The sequence below is a fragment of the Sapajus apella genome, unplaced genomic scaffold (genome assembly GCF_009761245.1).
Source record: "Sapajus apella isolate SASKATOON/1434 unplaced genomic scaffold, GSC_monkey_1.0 scaffold31, whole genome shotgun sequence".
In the NCBI taxonomy this organism is placed as follows: Eukaryota; Metazoa; Chordata; class Mammalia; order Primates; family Cebidae; genus Sapajus; species Sapajus apella.
This window is the reverse complement of record NW_022436971.1, coordinates 8,102,406-8,121,555: the sequence shown is the minus strand read 5'-3', so window position 1 is coordinate 8,121,555 and position 19,150 is coordinate 8,102,406. Positions and strand designations below refer to the sequence as shown.

The window sequence follows — 19,150 nt, the reverse complement described above, 5'->3', positions numbered from 1 at the left end:
AACATTCTAAACAAAAATCAAGTTTTACTAATTTCCTTAACAAGTAGAGTTGACTCTTGAACAATGCAGAGTTTGAAATACATGGGTCCACTTATATACAGATTTTCTTCTGCCTCTGCCACCCCTGAGACAGTAAGACCAACCACTCCTTCCCAGCTTATTCAATGTAAAGACAATAAAGATGAAGACTTTAATGACGATCTACTTTTATTTAATAGTAAATATATTGTCTCTTCCTTATGATTTCTTAACATACAGCAAACTGTATTTAAGAATACAGTACATGATATACTGTATTGTATGATATACTGAATTTGTAGTATATTGTACAATATATTGTACTGCATATAATATATTGTATTGTAAGAATACAGTCTATGACACACGTAACATCCACAATATATATTAATCAACTGTTTACGTTATCAGTAAGGCTTCCGGTCAACAGTAGGCTATTAATAGTTAAGATTTTGGGGAGTCAAAAGTTATACACAGACTTCGACTGCATGGGGTGTCAGTGCCCCTAACCTCTGCACTATTCAAGGGTCAAATGTACTTATGACTTCTGTGTGCCAGTATTACGCATAGTGGTAGACAGAAGTAGAAACAGAATTAAGATGTGATTCCTTAAAAAAATAAATCAGGAAATAAATTATAACATTAAATGTGAACAGAACATTGTATTATATATCCATAGTATCCCAGGAGCATAAGAGTGAATCTGGGAAAAGAGATAACTGAAGTGTATTCTCTAAATTTTTCATCAGCTGGACCAACTAGGGAAGAAGATGAAAAGAAATACACAAAGGCACAGAAGATAAAAACAGATAAAACTAATAGCTTAACACATTCACTACTGAATAAATGCTATGAATGTATGAGGAGTGAAGGGGAAGAAGAGGACAACAAGAAAAAGACATGGAGAATAAAGTACCAGACTCCAGATTCATAAAAAAGAGTCTCCATACGGCAGAGTCAACTGGCTTTGGAAGTGATCTAGATACTCACTAATCCAAGTAACTGTGTTCCAAAGCTGTGTGCTTGGTGGAAGTGAACCACCTTTGCAGTTAAGAACAACTTTTCCCTGGTCTGGGGAATATTCCCTGAGCTGGCCATATTCCACTAAGATGCATATTTCTTCACATTTTAACACCTCTGAAATCTGAAACCATTTTGCAGTCAATGGTTCAATTAGCATTTATTTCCTTTTTACTGGTACATAAAATAACAGTACATACAACATTTACTGGTATATAAAATAACTGTGCTACCTTGCTAGAATTTTTAAATTAAAAAAAGGCTCAATAAATGTTAGCTGAATGAATGATAAAATGGGGAAAGAGAACAGCACAGTTTCTGATAAAAATGGGCCAGGTGCAGAAATTTAATATGGCTCCTCAGGATTTCATATGAAATATTTATTTTATCATATATAAACCTATACTTTCATTAACAAACAGCAATTTTGCTAAAAAAACAAAAGTTGTAGCTGGGTGCAGTGGCTCACGCCTATAATCTCAGCACTTTGGGAGGCTGAGGTGGACAGATCACATGAGGTTAGGAGATCGAGACCCGCCTGGCCAACATGTTGCAACCTTGTCTCCACCAAAAAGTACAGAAATTAGCCAGGTGTGGTGGCATGTGCCTGCAGTCCCAGCTACTCAGGAGGCTGAGGCAGGAGAATAACTTTGGAGGTGAAGGTTGCAGTGAGCCAAGATCGGGTCATTGCACTCCAGTCTGGTGGACAGAGTGAGACCCTGTCTCAAAAACAAAAAAACAAAAACTGCTAGTGGTTCACCCCTATAATCTTTGGGAGATGGAGGTGGGTAGATCACTTGAAGCCAGGAGTTTGAGACCAGCCTGGTCAACATGGTGAAACCCTGTCTCCACTAAAACACTAGCCAGGCATGGTGGCGCTCGCCTGTAGTTCCAGCTACGTGGGTGGCTGAGGCACAGGAATCACTTGAACACTGGAAGCAGAGGCTGCAGTGAGCCAAGATCCTGCCACTGCACTCTAGCCTGGAGCGAGACCCTGTCTCAAAAAAAAAAAAAAAAAAAAAAAAAAATGTTGCCAAGTAAACAAACGTTGAACTACAGCGTAAATAAAAAATGAAAACCAACAAAATAAGCAAGACAATATTTTTATTATACAATTTTTCTGAACATATAGAATAAATTTAAGCAATCAATATAACTTGCATGAACAAAACGAATACATTTTACAACCTTCTTTTCATTGGGTAAACTAATTCCTACACGTTTTCAGACAGGGTTCCTCCTTAGTTTTTACATGGAGATCATTTGCTACCTAATGAAAAATATATTAAGCCTGAGCTGAGTATGTGAGTTGTGGGGGGTGAATACATATTCCTTGACAGCCTATCTAAAACAGTATACTCATCACTCTCTCACCCCACACTATGCTTTATTTGTTTCCACAGCACTGATCACCACCTAACCTAGTATTCATTTACAGTCTATCTTCCCCTTAATTTAAGAGAAATTTCTCCATTAGAGAAATTTTGTGTGCTAATACTTCGTTTCCTTATGTGTCTTATGGCCTAGATTAGTGCCTGGAATATTATATACCTATTAAATATTTGTTGTTTGAAAGAATAAACAAAAGAATAAAATTTTAAGAGCACACATCAGAAAATTACATTAAAATGTTACAGTGTTTTAACAATTCAAAAATTCACAGGGAAATTTTTTTTTCTTTTTTTATGAACCACCCTGGTAATCATTCTAAGCGCTTGCTTACATATTATGTGTACTTTTATAACTGAAAACTGCTTTGAGATAACAAACAAAAGCAAGTGGCACAACACCAAGGTGCTAGTTATTCAACTTTTTCTACTGCTAATTGAAGTTTTACTAAGCTTTCCAATACCCATTATGGTTATTTTCCTTTATTCTGCTGTCATAATCACATAAAAATGATTAGAAGAAATCTTTCAACAAAACTCTTTTTCCCTACACATACAAGTCGTTTATAATTCTCTTACTTTTTGCTCAGTTTTCTTAGATATTTTACTTAAGTCCCAAGTTCTTCTACTTAAGATTAGAATTAAGTCATTAATTCAGGCCCAAACCATCAATTTATCAACTGAATAAGAAATCACATGGTTGTGCAGCTCTTGGGCACTATAGCAGCCTGAGGGCCACCCACTTCTGAAGAAATCATGGGGTTGTTTTTGATAGCAAAATTTCTTTTTGCATGCTCTTGAATATCTTCTTAGTTTTCATTTAACTTCTCGATTTGTTTCTTCTAATAGCTGTGTTTTCCTAGCATGTGTTCTAATCATGTCAACTGATCTTTCTAGAACTGTGCAACTCAAAGTTCCAGTCAGGGACACAGTAAGGAGCTTGAGCCAGAATGTAAACCAGGCTGCTATATCCTCTCTAAGACAAATTAGCAAAGCTAAACAGTAGGCACAGTGATGCAGCTGATTTACATTCTGAGTTAAGCTCCCATCTCCTTGAAGACACATAACAGTGTACAGATGAGCCAGTTGAGGTAATACATTCTGTATTATCAGTCCTGAATGCCGTTGTCAAAGTGATGATGCAAGGTAAACTGTCAACCTAGAATTTTGTAACTAAGTGATGTTTTAAAACCAAGTACTGAGATAGATTACTCATGTCCTCACTAAAACAATCACTAAAACAATAATATGAAAGAAACTGAACCCCAAAGGAAGCAGTGGGAATAATACAGTAAAGCTAAACTTGACTCCAACCTTATTTCAGAATCCACATCTCTGCTTAAGAACTTAGGTCTTGTGTATTCAGATGAATAATAACGTCCTGGAAAAACTTGATCACCATCAGCAGTAAAAGCTTCTCTACAATTTTTGGGTGGCTTTTGGGACTGCATTACTGCACGAGCTACAGAGTTATTCTGAAAGAATAGCGGAGAAAATAAATTTTTAAAAAAGATGTGAAAGTTTTTCTGATGTACAGGATTTTAAAATGTTATTTGTCCTTATTATTTTAGTATAATTCAAGCATTCTTATCAAAACATTCAAATAATTTCATAAAGTTAAATATAACAATTTTAAAACCTTTCAAGGTTAGAATTAAAATTATTTAAAAAGTCTTAAAACAGCTTAGTAAACATTGCTTCATGACAAATTGATGTATATTTATTTTTAAATTCGAGTATTGCTATCCATTTAAAAGTTACAACTATTTTAAGTGCTTTTTAATGTGAAAATATATACTTTAGGCTAGTTCATACTGATTATTTTTCTAAATGACTTTTACACCCTAGAAAAGATTTGAATAAATAGCAAATTCTAAAAAAGGATTAATACACTGAATTATGCAGGGAAAGTCTGAAAATATTTAAGCCCTGGAGAAAGTAAAAGAAGATTAGGCTAATTAGCTGGGTGTGGTAGCTCACGCCTGTAATCCCAGCACTTTGGGAGGCCAAGGTGGGCAGATCACCTGAGGTTGAGAGTTTGAGACCAGCCTGACCAACATGGAGAAACCCCGTCTCTACTAAAAATATAAAATTAGCCGGGCATGGTGGCTCATGACTGTAAGCCCAGCCACTTGGGAGGCTGAGGCAGGAGAATCGCTTGAACCCGGGAGGTGGAGGTTGCAGTGAGCAGAGATTGTGCCATTGCACTCCAGCCTGGGCAAAAAGAGCAAAACTCCAACTCAAAAAAAAAAAAAAAAAAGATTAAGTTAATTAAGTCCTAATCAACCTCTCTGGGTACAGACCTTTACAACAAGGCTTCATTATTTTTTTTTTCGAGTACCCTTCTAAAATATGAGTCAAACACACAAATAATTACAATATGAACAGACACACACACACACACACACACAGACACACACACACACATACTTGGGTTATCTAGACCATTACTTCTTAGTTTCTATTCATGAGAAAAAAGACTTTTATATTTTGTTTTGATTACAGATTTGTTTTAAAATAACAAGACAAATCACTTTGTCCTTTCTCAGCAAATTTATGCCAATAGAGTAAACAAAATATGGTGATCTAATCTAAAAAGCAAATAAAAATACCTATACAGATAAATAGTAAATATTGATTTATCTAACAGAGCACAAAGCTATATGAAAATGAAGTCATGAAATATCAAGCAAAATACTTCATTTAAGTAGAATGATAATATCATTCTATTGTATCTGTAAAAGCAAATAAAAAATAAATCTGGCAGTCAATCAAGAAAGAACTAACAAAAAAAATTTACAGCACCATGCACCAAAAGAATAATATGCGTTTGTGAAATTACTTTATAAAGAATAGCCGAAAGCGAAGTTATAAAGTTCCATGGAGCTGAAAATGCACAAATCAACAAGTTTCTATATTATCCTACATATTTTCCTATCAGGTAAAAGTACAATAGTGAAGCACATCAACAACTCTATAACAAAAGGGTAATAGGAATTTATATAATCATCTTCAATTTTAAAAATTTAACAGTAATATAAAATACAGCGAAGATCTGGTGGTCTTACTTTGATTAGTAGCACTGTCTCTATGCCTCTCATGTCAATTAGGCTATTTGCCACAACTGCATTATCTATTTCTAAAGCTGTCAGAACTGTTGGAAACTCTGGATGATAAGCAGCTCTAGGAGACAAAAATACAAAAGAATTAACTCAGCAAATTTTAATTCTAAATATACACATAAAAATTGTATATATATTATTAGAGTATATACATATCCATACGTATTTGTAACAGGTAGATTATAAATAACAAGATAATATAAAATATTTGGTAAGATTTGAAATCACAGCTGTATAGGTTTCTTTTATTTATTTAGCATTTATATAATACTATGTGCCAGGCACTGTTCTAAGTATGTTATAAATATTAACTCATTCAATCCTCATAATAACCACACGAGATACACAGTATTATTCTCCGCATATTTTTCTCAGATGAGGATACTGCAGAGAGTTGAGTATGTTCCCCAAAGTCATGAAGCTAGTTTTATGACTGGGCTAGGATTTAAACCAGGCAGCTCAGCTCTAGAGTCCAGATTCTTAATTGATATGCCATGCTGCCTATTAATAATTACGATTTCTTTAAATCTCACACAATTACCATATATAAACATAAAAGTCAATTACTTAAAATTCATTATAAATAGCTAAACTTTTTTTCTCCTGATTTGAGAAAAGAAAAACTGAAGCAACATTTATTACCAACACAGAGGAAATATGAAGGAAAAGATATTATTATAAATTATAATTTGGGCTCCTGAGACATTCAATCTTTCAACTAAAATGTAAACATGTGAGCTATTAATAGCACTGAAGAATGAACATAGAAGAATAGGAGGTAGAGAACAATGAACCACTGAGGAGGAGATGGTGATAGCATTCTTAGTGCTTTCTTAGTCCCAGAATTCCAAAACAAAGACAGTATCTCTGCATGCATGTTTTATACCTATTCATCTATTAATTCAACACATATTTATTGAGTACCTACTCTGTGCCAGGTTCTGTTCCAGAGAATAAAGGGAACACTATACAAAACTGACTACATCCTGTTCCTCATGGAGCTTACATTTTATTGAAGGAAGACAGAGAATAAAGAAAAAGAAAGAAGGGAAAGGCAGCTTATGGTGCTTTTTTTACACACAAAAAAAGACTAGAAGAAAGGCTCACGAAGGTAGCACTGGGCAGATACCTGAGGAAATGATATAGTCACGTAAGTAACCTGAGAAGACCATTTCAGACAGAGGGAAGGGCAATTTCAAAGACCCTAAAAGGTGAGTCAGAGAAGCAAGGAGGCAGATTGTCACAGTCAACGAATCAGGAAAGGAAGTGCTTCTAGAGACAGGACAAGAAAGATGGTGAGGACAGATCATACAGGCCTAGAGGTCACAGTCAGGCCTAACACAACAAAGTTTAGAGTCCTTTGAGCACAGGCATCACATGACCTGAATTTACAGGTGGCTGCTGTACTAAAACTGTGGCGCCAAGGAACCAGAAGCAGGGAGATCAGCCTGTGCAGTCCTCAAGGGAAACGATGACGGCTTGAACATGTGTAGTCACTGCACAAGTGGTCAGATCTTGGATATGTTTTTAAAGTACAGCCAGTAGGATGTGGGGTAGCAGAAAGGAGTCAAGGATGACTAAGCAATAGAGAAATAAAGGTGGAGAAGATTACTGAAAGTGTAGGTTTTGGGGTGGAAATCAGGAGTACGGCTTTCAGAAATGTTAAATTTGAAGTGCTTATTGGGCATCTAAGTGGAAAACATATATTAAGTATATTATATTCTAGAGTTCAGAAGAAAAAGGCAACCTACAAACATGGTTTCACAGTCATCAATGTATGATCTGTAAAGCCATGAAATCAGGTAAGTTCACCTAGGGAGAAGTGCACACCAAGAAGAGTTCTGGAGCACTGGTACAGTCAGCAGTGACGAGGAGGAAGCAAAAGATACCAAAAAAGAACACTAAGAGAATTAGGAAAATAAGAAAAGTGAGGCCCTTGGTGCCAAGTGAAAAAGTGTTTCAGGAAGAATGAAAAGATCAAGGGCAAATACTGCCAGTAGGTCAAACTAGTGAATAGTAACAACTTTGAGTTAATTGAGTTAAGCAAAGTGAGGCCTGCTGATGCCTTCATGAGAGCTGTTTTCTCTGTGGTGAAATTATAAAAGCCTGACTGGAGAAGGTTCAAGAAAGAAGGTGAAGAAAGAAATTAAGCGACATAGACACCTCCTTGGAGTTTTTCCTGAAAAGGGAACCAGAGAAAAGAGATGAAGATAATGGATTTTTAGGACAGAGTTCAGGTGGAAATAAAAAGAAGGATAAGAAAGAATAGGGTGTGGGTGCCCTAGAAATGTCCATGAAACAAAAGTAGGGAACAAGGAGGTTAAAAAAGGGAGTAGGATGCTAAGAGGTAGGATGTAGTAGGCAATTCTGGTGAAATGCAGACTCTGGCCAGCCTGTTGACAGCACTGGTTTCAACACTAGGAAGGAGTCACCATGTTTGGGCAGCCACAGGCCATCGTTAGATGAAGCTGTTACTACCAGTTTGCTCTAAGCACCAAGTCACAACCACATCTTCCTTTTGCTATTCTTCCCTGGGATTTACTTCATACGGCTTATATTACAATTAATAGTATGTTGGGGGAGGATACAAAATCAGTCTAGCAGAGCAAAAAGCAGAAAGGAATATTAGCAATGAGATGTTGGTAACAGGAGACAAGAAGACAATAGGACATAGGTTCACAAACAATGTTAAGCAGAAAGTCTAAACAAAACATACAGACAAAGAAAAAATTGCACTGAAAATCTAGGCAAGTATAATAGAGGCCTCACTCGTAAGAGAGTTACAAGACAAAATGATTTTTTCATCCTAATTATACTTAAATCATTTGATAAAAAGATGTGACTTCTAAAGTCAAGTAAAAGGAAAAACACTACTAAGTTAAAACATAAGAAAAAAAATGCTTTAAGTTTGGTGTATTTTTGTTTTATTTTTTTGAGACAGGACCTCCCTCTGTCACCTGGAGTGCAGTAGCATGATGACAGTTCACTGCAGCCTTGACTTCCAGGGCTCCAGCCATCCTCCCACCTCAGGCTCCTGAGTAGCTGGGAACACAGGCGTGCGGCACCATGCTCAGCTTATTTTTGTATTTTGGGTAGAGACAGGGTTTCACCACATTACCCAGGCTGGTCTTAAATGCCTGAGCTCAAACAATCCACCCAATTTGGCCTCCCAAAGTGCTAGGATTACAGGTGTGAGCCACCATGACTGGTCTAAATTTGGTATATCTTTAATGTCTCCAAATATAAGAAGATATAAAGTGAGAAGTTCTAACAGACTATGAAGAGAGCTGTGGGGAGCACCACAAGGAAATGAAGAAAAGCCCACAAAATAGTCTGATAAACACCTAAAGAGTAGGAGAACCAAGAAAATGGTGTCATAGTAACAAAAGGATATGAAGTTTGAAGAAAGGTGTATTTAATAGTATCTAATGCTTAAGAGAAGGTAAACATCAACTGGATTTGGCAACAAGGAAATAATTGGAGAATACAATTAACATTTAGGGACCAAGAGTAGTAAGTCTATGAGTGAATGCACAGTCTCCCCTAGGAGGAGTGTTTTTAAAAGGAGAAATGCAAATCAGAGATCTACCATGTTTAAAAGGGATAGAAAATTAAACAGGAAAGTTTAAAGCTCAGGTGAGCACTGAAACACTTTTTTTAAATGGTTAATGAGTCAGGCAAGAAAGTATACAATTCGGAACACAAGTAGAATAGCCTCAGACAGAAAGAACCTCTCTTGAGATGGGGGCAAGATGTACAAATGGAGGCATAATAGCAGGAATAGCTCAGTAGCTTCTATGTACTCTGAAAAGAAGAAACGAGGCCATCTTTATAGGAAAGGAAAGCACATTTTCTAAATACTCCTTGTGAGCTAGGCACCCTCCTAGGTACCTCTGGTTAGGGTTATCTAATATAACCCTAAATGACTGAAATGAGTCCTATGTATCTGATGCATTATAATACCCTAAAAATATTTTACTACTCTTTTCTACATTAAAATAATACAGCCAGTTTTTAAATTTAGCATTTGAACCATAATTCATACTGACAAAGTTCAGACACACAAAACAATCACCCCTTCGAAATGTTTATAAGGCAGGTAAAGTTAACAGAATGTTAAACATACTCAAGACTCTTACCCTGTCAACACCCAAAGGGATTAGAATCTAATTTCTTCCACTACTCCAACAACTTGCATTTCAGCCATCTGCTCCTGAAGCCAAAACATGGACTTTGTCATTCCCTAGACCTGCTCTATTAAACTTGAATTTTTCACTCTTACCACAACCTCCTGTCCTTCCAGGCTTATGAAGCCCTTAAGCAGGTTCTCTAACTTCATTAAGGTGGGTCTAAACACTTTCTTCAGGTATCTCTTTCTTTAAACTAGTATGTCAACAATACACTCAACTGCTTCCCTCTTCCCCTTCTGTAATACCCACCCACTCTAAAAAATTATAATATTTATCTAACAGTACAGGCTCTCCACTCACATCTCTAAAGAAACATCATCAGTAAAATATCCTGCAGCCACTAGGCTTTTGTATCTTAAGCAGACTTGGAGTCACCTTACTCTCTCATTCTCCTCGGCAGCCAATCTAAACCCTTAAATACGGTAACTCCCAAACCTCCGACCAACTCCTGAAGCCCTTGTTCTCAGCACATAAACTCACCTACTTCCAAGAAAACTGGCATTATATCACACAAATGGGATCCCTTGTCACATGTGTTTCACGGCTAAGTGCTTAGAAGCACAGGCTGGGACATACAACGTGCCAGCAAGGAAGTGCTAGGCACTCTTCTTCGCAGAGTCCTTGTGGCAGTTCACGGAGCAGGTCATATCACTGGCCAGGGCTATTCTCTTTGGTCCCAAAATGACAGTTCAGGTTCAAGGAGGACATTCCTCACAACTGATGGCATCCTTCAGCTAGTCACTCCAGCCAGAAACCTAGGAGTCATCTTGATCTTTCCTTCTCTTGCAGTCAATTAACAAATTTTATTGATTTTGTCCCACATCCCTCTGCTAACCTGTTTCTTCCTATCAAAATTGCAAATGCAATTTTTGGCAAAATAACTCCCAATGTCATACTTCCATGCCTCTTGCACACAGAATTCTACTTGCCTACAAGGCAATTAACCTTTTCCATCACTTGACAAACTCATCTGTTAAAAAAGACGGATAATTTCTCATCTCCTCTCTGAATTCTTCCTTGATCTACCTATTAACACTAGTTAATTACACACAAATTTAGCAAATATGAGAGACATAGCATTAGACTTAATTAAAAACATATTTATTTTATAAAGTGGAGATGAGAGAGAAAAGAAATTTTAAAATGCAATCTGGGAATGGATACATAGATTTTTTTCTTTTTTTTTTTTGATACAGGGTCTCATTCTGTCACCCAAGCTGGAGTGCAGTGGCATGATCTTGGCTCCCTACATCACTACAACCTCCACTTCCTAGGCTCAAGCGATTCTCCCACCTCAGCCTTCCAAGTAGCTGGGACCACGGGCACACACCACCAAGCCTGGATTACTTGCTAAGGTCATCAAAGAACACAATTACAGCTCTTTATGGATTCTGTGAAACACCTTCAGAGTTTAAATGTGTTTAATGAGTGCCAGTGTTCCTCCTTAGGGCCTCCCTTTTAATTTGGTTGTATCACTTTCCTCACTGGTGTAATTTCTAAGCCATAGTACATCTGTTTCTCTGTAGTGTCTCCCACACATAAGAACTTCAATGGTAGGGAATATTTATCTACATTTCTCTAATGCCTAGGACTGATTAGAAAGACATTAAAATGGCTCGATAAAATTTACCACGCATCAGTGGTAAAGATATAATTGACATTAAAAGTGTTTTGTATCTTTCCAATCTTGCACATGATTACGCAAAACCAGAAACATATTCAATTACTGATGCTTTACCTGTGTCTTACATCATATATCTCATTCCGAAATTCAGAAACTATTATCTGTGGCCGTGAGGTCCCTGGTAAATAAAACTTTTTCATAAGTGCCTGAAGGACTCTTTCATCAGCATGATTATGGCAACAATAGGCCTGCAGCAGCCCTTTTAGGCAAGATTCAATAGCCAAAGCAAGTTCCGGGTCCCGAAGATGAATGCAAGCTCCTAAAAGTGAGAGAAAATTATAGAAGGGCTCATAAATACTTATTTTGAAATATTAACATCATTCACCTTTAATTATAGTTTATAAATGACATATTTTTATATAAAGCAGTTTAAATGACATTACAGATCAGTTAATTAGTTTATAAATGACTTAAAATATTTTTATATAAACCAGTTTAAATGATATTACAGATCTTATTTTAACTGAATGAGAATTCCCCATATGTCCATAGGATACAATCGAGAGAAAAACCACCAAATGATGTGAAAAAAACTGTCCCACTCTAATGTAAATCAACAGTGGCTTTTCTATGTTCAGTTTATACTATTCTAGCCTTTCAATGGTGTTCTGAAAATCAAGGGATTTTCAAATCCCTAAATTGGATGGGGGGAAAAAACCTCATCCATTGAAATGGATCCTGGTATAAAGTACGTATCATTTAAAAGAGACATTACTACAATACTTAAATGCAGTGCTTTACTAACAAAATATATTTATAAGAATCATTTTCATCTCATAATGTGCAGAATTAAAGATAACCATCCCCAAGAAAACTTGACTAAAAAAAAATTTTAAGTACCATGTAAATGTAAGAATAAAGTAACCACAGATTTTACAGTTGGAAGAGAACTTAGAAATCATGCTGTCCAACCAAAATAGAAACTAAGAAAGAAAAGTCATTTTAAAAAGGTTATCAAAACTTGGTAAGTGCTCTTCAACCATATTTGATGTTACTGTTTTTTTTTTCTGAATAATCAATTATATTATATTAGTTCATTCACTTATTCATAAAAACAAGAACCAGATCATTCAACTCTGTAATTACTTTTCCTTTTCCAAAGTTCCCTTTCTTTTGGATATTTTATGCTTTAAAAATACAAAATGAATCTACAAAGCTTAATATAATTTCTTTTTAATGAAATCAGTTTATTTTGAAAACTTGACTCAATCATTCTGAAAATAAAAACTTACTCCTAAAGTTTATTATAACCTCACTAAATCATGACCAATACCTAAAGGGCCTACAGGTTTATAGGTAAAACGTCCTTGTCTGTAAGCATCATCTATGGCTTCAAGAAGAGCTGGAACATAAGGGCCAAATCTTTTGAGTCGATCAGTTTTACTATCTTTCAATTCTTTCAGTTGCCTCTGATTATAGCTCAGTGTATGCTTCAGATCTAACTCTTCTCTCCTAAAAAATAAAAGCAGAAAAACATGACAGATGTGTGATAGTTTCACAGAAACATTTAACCTTTGCCTAAAACATCTACATACCAGTGAATAAAACAGCTAGCTCAACTAAAAACTAAAAGCGGAATTATTTGAAAATAATTGTGTTACCAGAGAAAAACAGTCTGAAGTCCTCAAAACTTGACATGAAAAAAAGTAACGCAACAATGACGGGCTACGAATCCCAGAAACTGCTCAACTCTGCAAGTGTTAAGAAGAGTTTTGAAAAGTGATTTTAAAAGATCCAGCTGGCTCTAGGTGCATTACCTTGAGTTAGCCCTGCTCTGCAAGGTATTTAACATAAAAATAAAATCTTTTTTAAAAGATCCCTCATTATGTAGAAGAAACAACCATATTTTCTCTCTACATAAGAACAAAACTATATGATGTAAAAGTAATTGAAATAAATCATTCTTAGGATGTTGCAACTTACTTAATTTTGCCATGTTCTTCTCTGTCCTTTTCTATGGCTTGCTGAAACTGTTCGCTCTCTTGATTGACTGAATTTTCTTGATTTTGTAAGGCCTTTACTTTCTCTTTTAACCAAGATATTTTTTTTTGCCTTTCCAACCGTTCAGGTTCCAAAGATTGGTCAGTACTAACAATAAATAACCCAAAGTGAATAATGTTAGTTAAATGAACAGCCTAACATTTAAAGAACACAAACTAACGTAATAGAATTCCATTAACAACAATACAGAAAATATATTACTCCAATTCATCCTACTTTACTTTATTACAAAATGAGATAGTCATGAAAATTTCAAAGTAACTATCCTACCTTTTTTTTAGTTCTTCAATTCGTTTACAGAGCTGCTCATCATCTTTCTTCAATGCTTTATATTCGTTTAAGGAACGGTTATATAAAACCTAACAAAAAAATTAGACACGCCTTACTAAAATGAAAATACAAATATCCTATTCAAGTCCAGTTTTTTCAAATCTTCAGAGGCTGAATATGTACAGGAATATATTTTTTAAATGAAACACAAAAAGGCCATTTGAAACCATTACATTTTTAAAAACCTCAAAGCATCACAAATTTCAACTCAGGTACAAAATCTCCACTTTAAAAAATAGAAGACCGGGTACAGTGGCTCACGCCTGTAATCCCAACACTTTGGGAGGCCAAGGCAGGCAGATCACTAGGTCAGAAGATCGAGACCAACCTGGCCAACATGGTGAAACCCCATCTCTACCAAAAATACGAAAAATTAGCTGGGCGTGGTGGCATGCATCTGTAGTCCCCACTGCTCAGGAGGCTGAGGCAGGAGAATCCTTTGAACCTGGGAGGCGGAGGTTGCAGTGAGCTGAGATCACGTCACTGCACTCCAGCCTGGGTGACAGAGTGAGACTCCGTCTCAAAAAAAAAAAAACAACTAAAAAAATTTATAGAAGAGACTGGGTGCAGTGGCTCACACCTGTAATCCCAGCACTTTGAGAGGACAACGCAGGTAAATTGCTTCAGGCCAGGAGTTCAAGACCAGCCTGGGCAATGTGGCAAAATCCTGTCCCTACAAGAAATACAAAAAAATTTAGCCAGTCGTGGCGGCACATGTCTGTAATCCCAGCTACTCAGGAGATCGAGATAGGAGGAGAGCTTGTGCCCAGGAGGTAGCTGCAATGAGCTGTGATGGTGCCACAGCACACCAGCATGGGTGACAGAGCAGGACCATTTCAAAAAAATAAAATAAAATAAGAACAGTCTTTATATTTGCTGTGTGGCTTTCAATATCCCAGTTTAGAAAATTTCTCTCACCTCAGCTTCATTGTAGGCCCTTTTCTTAGCAACAGCATCTGCCTTCAATGTCATACATTCTGGTGCACGTGCATTCGTCTCTTCGCTAATCTTTTCTAGTTTGTCTTGAATATCCTTGTACTTTTGTTCTGCTTCATTAAGTCTGACCTTTAAGAAAATATTATTGAAGCATATTTTATTTCTCTTCAGTAGAGATAATTTAAAAAAATATCTATAGTTCATGTACCAATAATAAATTTAATTTCTCTCAAAACATTAGGCAAACAAACATAGTAACACTATATAAAATACTATAATATAATTTGATCTTAACCCACAGTTAGCTATGCAACAAATGTGTTATCCTCTGGAGATACAAAGACATTTTAACAAATGTCCTCAAATACCATAAAAGAGAGAGAGATAATTTATCCAGAAAAACCAAACGCAAACTAATGATAGTTTGTATACAATAATGTTACAGTAGGGTACTTTTATTTATAATTGTGGTAGCACAGAGAAACAAACCAGAGCTGGGCCAGAAAAAGTCAGGAATGCCTTCAAAGAGGAAGTAATAATTTGAGCTGATATTTCAAAAATTATAGTGTACCAGGAAATAAGTTGGGGAAGGGTGTTAGAGGCAGATGAAAGAGCATGTACAAAGGTATTAATATTTTAGAAATTAAATATTGCTGGAGCCTAAATTGAAAGGATAATGGTAGGAGATGAGATGAAGGGGTAGAAGGGCCTTGCATTCTACAATGAACAGCTTACAACTTAATCTTTTAGACAATAGGAAGACAGCATAAGTCTGTCTCTTATCTCGTTAAGTCTGCATGTTAGGTTACTCTCGAAGCACTAGGAACACAGGGTAGAGGGAAAAACTGAAGTAAAAGATTTCAGTAATAAGTTAATATAATATTATGGAACAAAGACAATTAGGGACCAAAATGGGATGCCGACAATAGGGATGGATTAGAAGGAACAAATATGAGAACTATTTCGATCAGGGTCAGCAAACCTTTTCTATAAAAAGCCAGATAGTGTACACTTCAGGTTTTGTGGGTCACATGGTCTCTCCTATAACAAATCAACTCTGCCATTAAAACATGAAAGCACCCAAGGACAATGAGTAAAGGAATTGTTTTTTAATAAAAATGAAAGTTGGATCCAGATTTTAAACAAACTAAACATAGTTCATATTTTCAGTTTTAAATTAACAAATATTTAAAGTCTGCTTTAGACACTGTTTCTTCAGAAACTTTCCATTTAATAGTCATTCTACAAGCAATAATCAAGCACATACAATGTGAAAAGCTTTATGTAAGACAGGGTGGATAGGATATAAATATAAAGTAAGATAGTACTTACCCTCCAGAAATTCGCCATTTACATTAGAGTATGCAAATGCTTAAATGGAGAAAAAGGCCTACAAAACTAAATATCACCTAGCCTTAAGATCTTCCTTTTTCATATAAAAAAAGAGTGAGTATCTGTTACTCAGACTGGATTCCATTTTAGACTGGGAAATGTTTGAGGAGGTAACCTGATGATAAGCTGAGAAGTAAGGGTGAGAAGAGAAAAATACTTCATGAAAATTTTGGAATATTCTCTCAGAAATGAAAATTTAAGGTGAGAGATAGTTGAAATTCCATTTACTGCCTGAAGAGGGAGTAAGAAACTTAGCCCAGAAATCACTAAGTGTCCTATCTTTACCATTTCTATTATTTTTACATACTCATCTATTACCTCTGATTGATTAATGTCATAACCCTTAAAAGAAAAATCACTCTGCTTATCTTGGAGGCAGACAGGAAAAAGCAAGCTGGGAAAGATTACATTCTATACCACAGCCCAAGCCTGGGGGCCAAAAAGAAATTCCCAAGCAAAGCAGAGAAAATGCTAAGAGGTAAGTAGGCTACACTGACACATTGAATACATTTGCGGGGGAAGGCGAGTAAAGAAAGAAAAAACTAGGAGTTCTACTTCTGGCGTTACAGCATGAGGGGCCCCACAGCGGTGGCTGCTCAACCTTGTGAGTATACTCAAGCGCAGTGAATTATACACTTAAAATGGGTGAATTATATAGTATATGAATGATATCTCAATAAAGCTGTTCAAAAAAGAAAGAGTAAATATAAAGAGTAGATCTGCTGAATGGTAAAAGGGTCCACATGGAAAGCCCCAACAGAGAATGACTGCCTTTACTCAACACTTAATCATCTTCTGTAACCTCTAGGACCATGTGGAAGACTTTTGAGACTTTCTTAAATTTTAGCTAGGGTAGTTTCTACCTGCACTCTTAGATATGAGGCTGAAATTAACCTTAGTAGATCTAACAACTTATCCCACATGTGTTCCTTTATATGAAATTCTCTGACAGGCCACCTGGGTTCTGGACCATAAATCTCAGTTCCCTTAGCAATTTCTGGACATTGTTTTCAGTTCTGAGTTCTCATGTTTCCTGATACTTACCTTTAATGTGAGTCTAATTTACCATTATTCTAGCACCCTTTTATTTCTCAGGTCTTTTTGTGTTTCAACTCCTCAATGAACCCAAGAGTAGAAGTTTCAAGCTCTTACATGTCTTGTCAGTAACCAAGTTCCACTGACCATATGCATGAGAGTTCTACAGCCCTGGCCTCAGACAGGCTTATCCTGTATAGAGTATTCTTTTCAAAAGAGTTACTGTTAACAGGCCTTGAAAACAAGCTTAGGTATATTTCACCTGAGCAATAAAGTAAAATGTAGACAAATACATAGTCTGAAGCTGCTAGTTTAGTGGGTAGTAGTCTAATGTGAGTAATTTCATATGATTAAACCTATTAAATCTGCATTTAAAAACCTGTAATTACCTGCTGTTCTTCCATTTTCCTGTCAAGTCTAGCAGCACGATCTTCTCCAATTTTGATATTATCTCTGATAGCATTCAATTGTTTTTCGATTTCATTGACCTAAAAAAGAAATTACATAGCAAATAGATAAGATTAACATTAATAACCAAATACATTCTGCAGATCACAAATAAACGTGAACAAGTAATTAAGTGATAATTACCACTGCCCAAGCCATTTCATGTTTCAAGTTCTCTAACGTAGCCTTCATTGTACTTAAACCAGCAATACTTTGAAAACGTTCCTCTTTCTCTAAGCACTGGCGCTTTAGTTCAGTAAGCCGCTTAAAAAAAGAAAACAGAAATGACATGTCTTTTATTAATGTTAAAAAAACACATTTTTGCAAATCTATTTTTTTTTAAAAACAATGCCTAAACAAGTACTACAGAAAGATTTGTTTAAAAATAACTTCTATTTTAAAAAAATTATTCTTGATTCTTTGGTATACTTTTAATAAGTGCAATAATTTTGTGAATTTCTGCATTACAAAAATGGCCAAGTACTCTTCAGATGAAGAGCAAAGGAATTAAAGCTTCAAGATTACACAAATATTGACAAATCCCAAAACTCACTTTCCCATTTTCCTGCTTTGTTCCCTTCTGATAGACACGATGGTCTGTTCTTCCCCAAAGAGAATATAAGGATTAGAAGAAATTTATTTCTGAAAATCACCAGTTATAATTTTCTTAACTAAGTTCACTTTAAGTAATTAATTAAAAATCACCAAATATCAAATACCGTGATATTCAAACAATTTTGGTAGCTTACAGACTTCATATTCTGTACACCTGGGTAGACAGCCTCTCCCCTTCATTCATGCTTACCATTCAACTAGGTCCTGAACACTGTAGACCTTACTTTGTTTCCCCATCTAATGCACTTTCCCATTCTCCAAAATTATTTCAATCTATTATCATTCTCTTCAAATCTCATGCACCCTGCCACCATATTCCCTCACTAATTCTGCCTCTCCAGCTTTAGATAATTTAGAAGCCATCAACAGAAACTCCCTCAACAATCTTAACTATAAGTCTAAAGCAGTCATCCCTTCCTTTTGCAACAAAAGAAAGGTGGCCTCATATTTAATACTCATACCATCCTCTAACCTATATCTTGGACCCCACCCCTTTTGTATCTTCTCAAAGGTCTAAATCCACTGATTTTCCATCCCATCTTTGCATCTTCATTTCCACTTCACCCTCTTCATGACTCATGTTCATTGCTACTTGCTCTTCTTTCCAACTTACAAACAAAACCACCAACACCCAGCCCTTGGCACCACTGCCTCCTCTAAAATTCTTCTTCCCTTTCTACCCAAGTTTCATGAAAATTATCTCTATATCCTCACATTTTCCAGTTCCACAAGTCTGGCTACTGTTCTCACTGCTACTGAAACCCACCTTGCCATAGTCACCTATGAAGAATACGTCGTTAAGTACAGTGAGTTTTGTCAATTCATGTAGTGTCGGACCACACAGTACATCTCATAGTCATGACTGGTTCCTTCTCAAAATCTCTGCCTTTGGCTTCTCATGGCTTCCATGAGCATTTCTCATGGTTCAGGACTGGGCCCACTTTTCCCCTATCTCAGCAACCTAAATTATTC

General features: G+C 36.1%; 1 protein-coding gene across 5 annotated transcripts in view; it reads right to left on the bottom strand.

Moving 5' to 3' along the window:
• The window catches only part of SMC6 (structural maintenance of chromosomes 6), an 86,790-nt gene that overhangs the window by 38,085 nt on the left and 29,555 nt on the right, over positions 1–19,150 (bottom strand). For all 5 annotated transcript variants that reach the window (XM_032294061.1, XM_032294060.1, XM_032294065.1 and 2 more), the window contains 9 exons: positions 17,708–17,827; positions 17,506–17,604; positions 14,672–14,818; positions 13,694–13,782; positions 13,346–13,510; positions 12,696–12,874; positions 11,477–11,681; positions 5,495–5,609; positions 3,741–3,901 (listed from right to left, as the gene is read on the bottom strand). In XM_032294061.1, the coding sequence (XP_032149952.1) occupies positions 3,741–3,901; positions 5,495–5,609; positions 11,477–11,681; positions 12,696–12,874; positions 13,346–13,510; positions 13,694–13,782; positions 14,672–14,818; positions 17,506–17,604; positions 17,708–17,827 (1,280 nt within the window). The remainder of the gene's footprint in view (positions 1–3,740; positions 3,902–5,494; positions 5,610–11,476; positions 11,682–12,695; positions 12,875–13,345; positions 13,511–13,693; positions 13,783–14,671; positions 14,819–17,505; positions 17,605–17,707; positions 17,828–19,150) is intronic.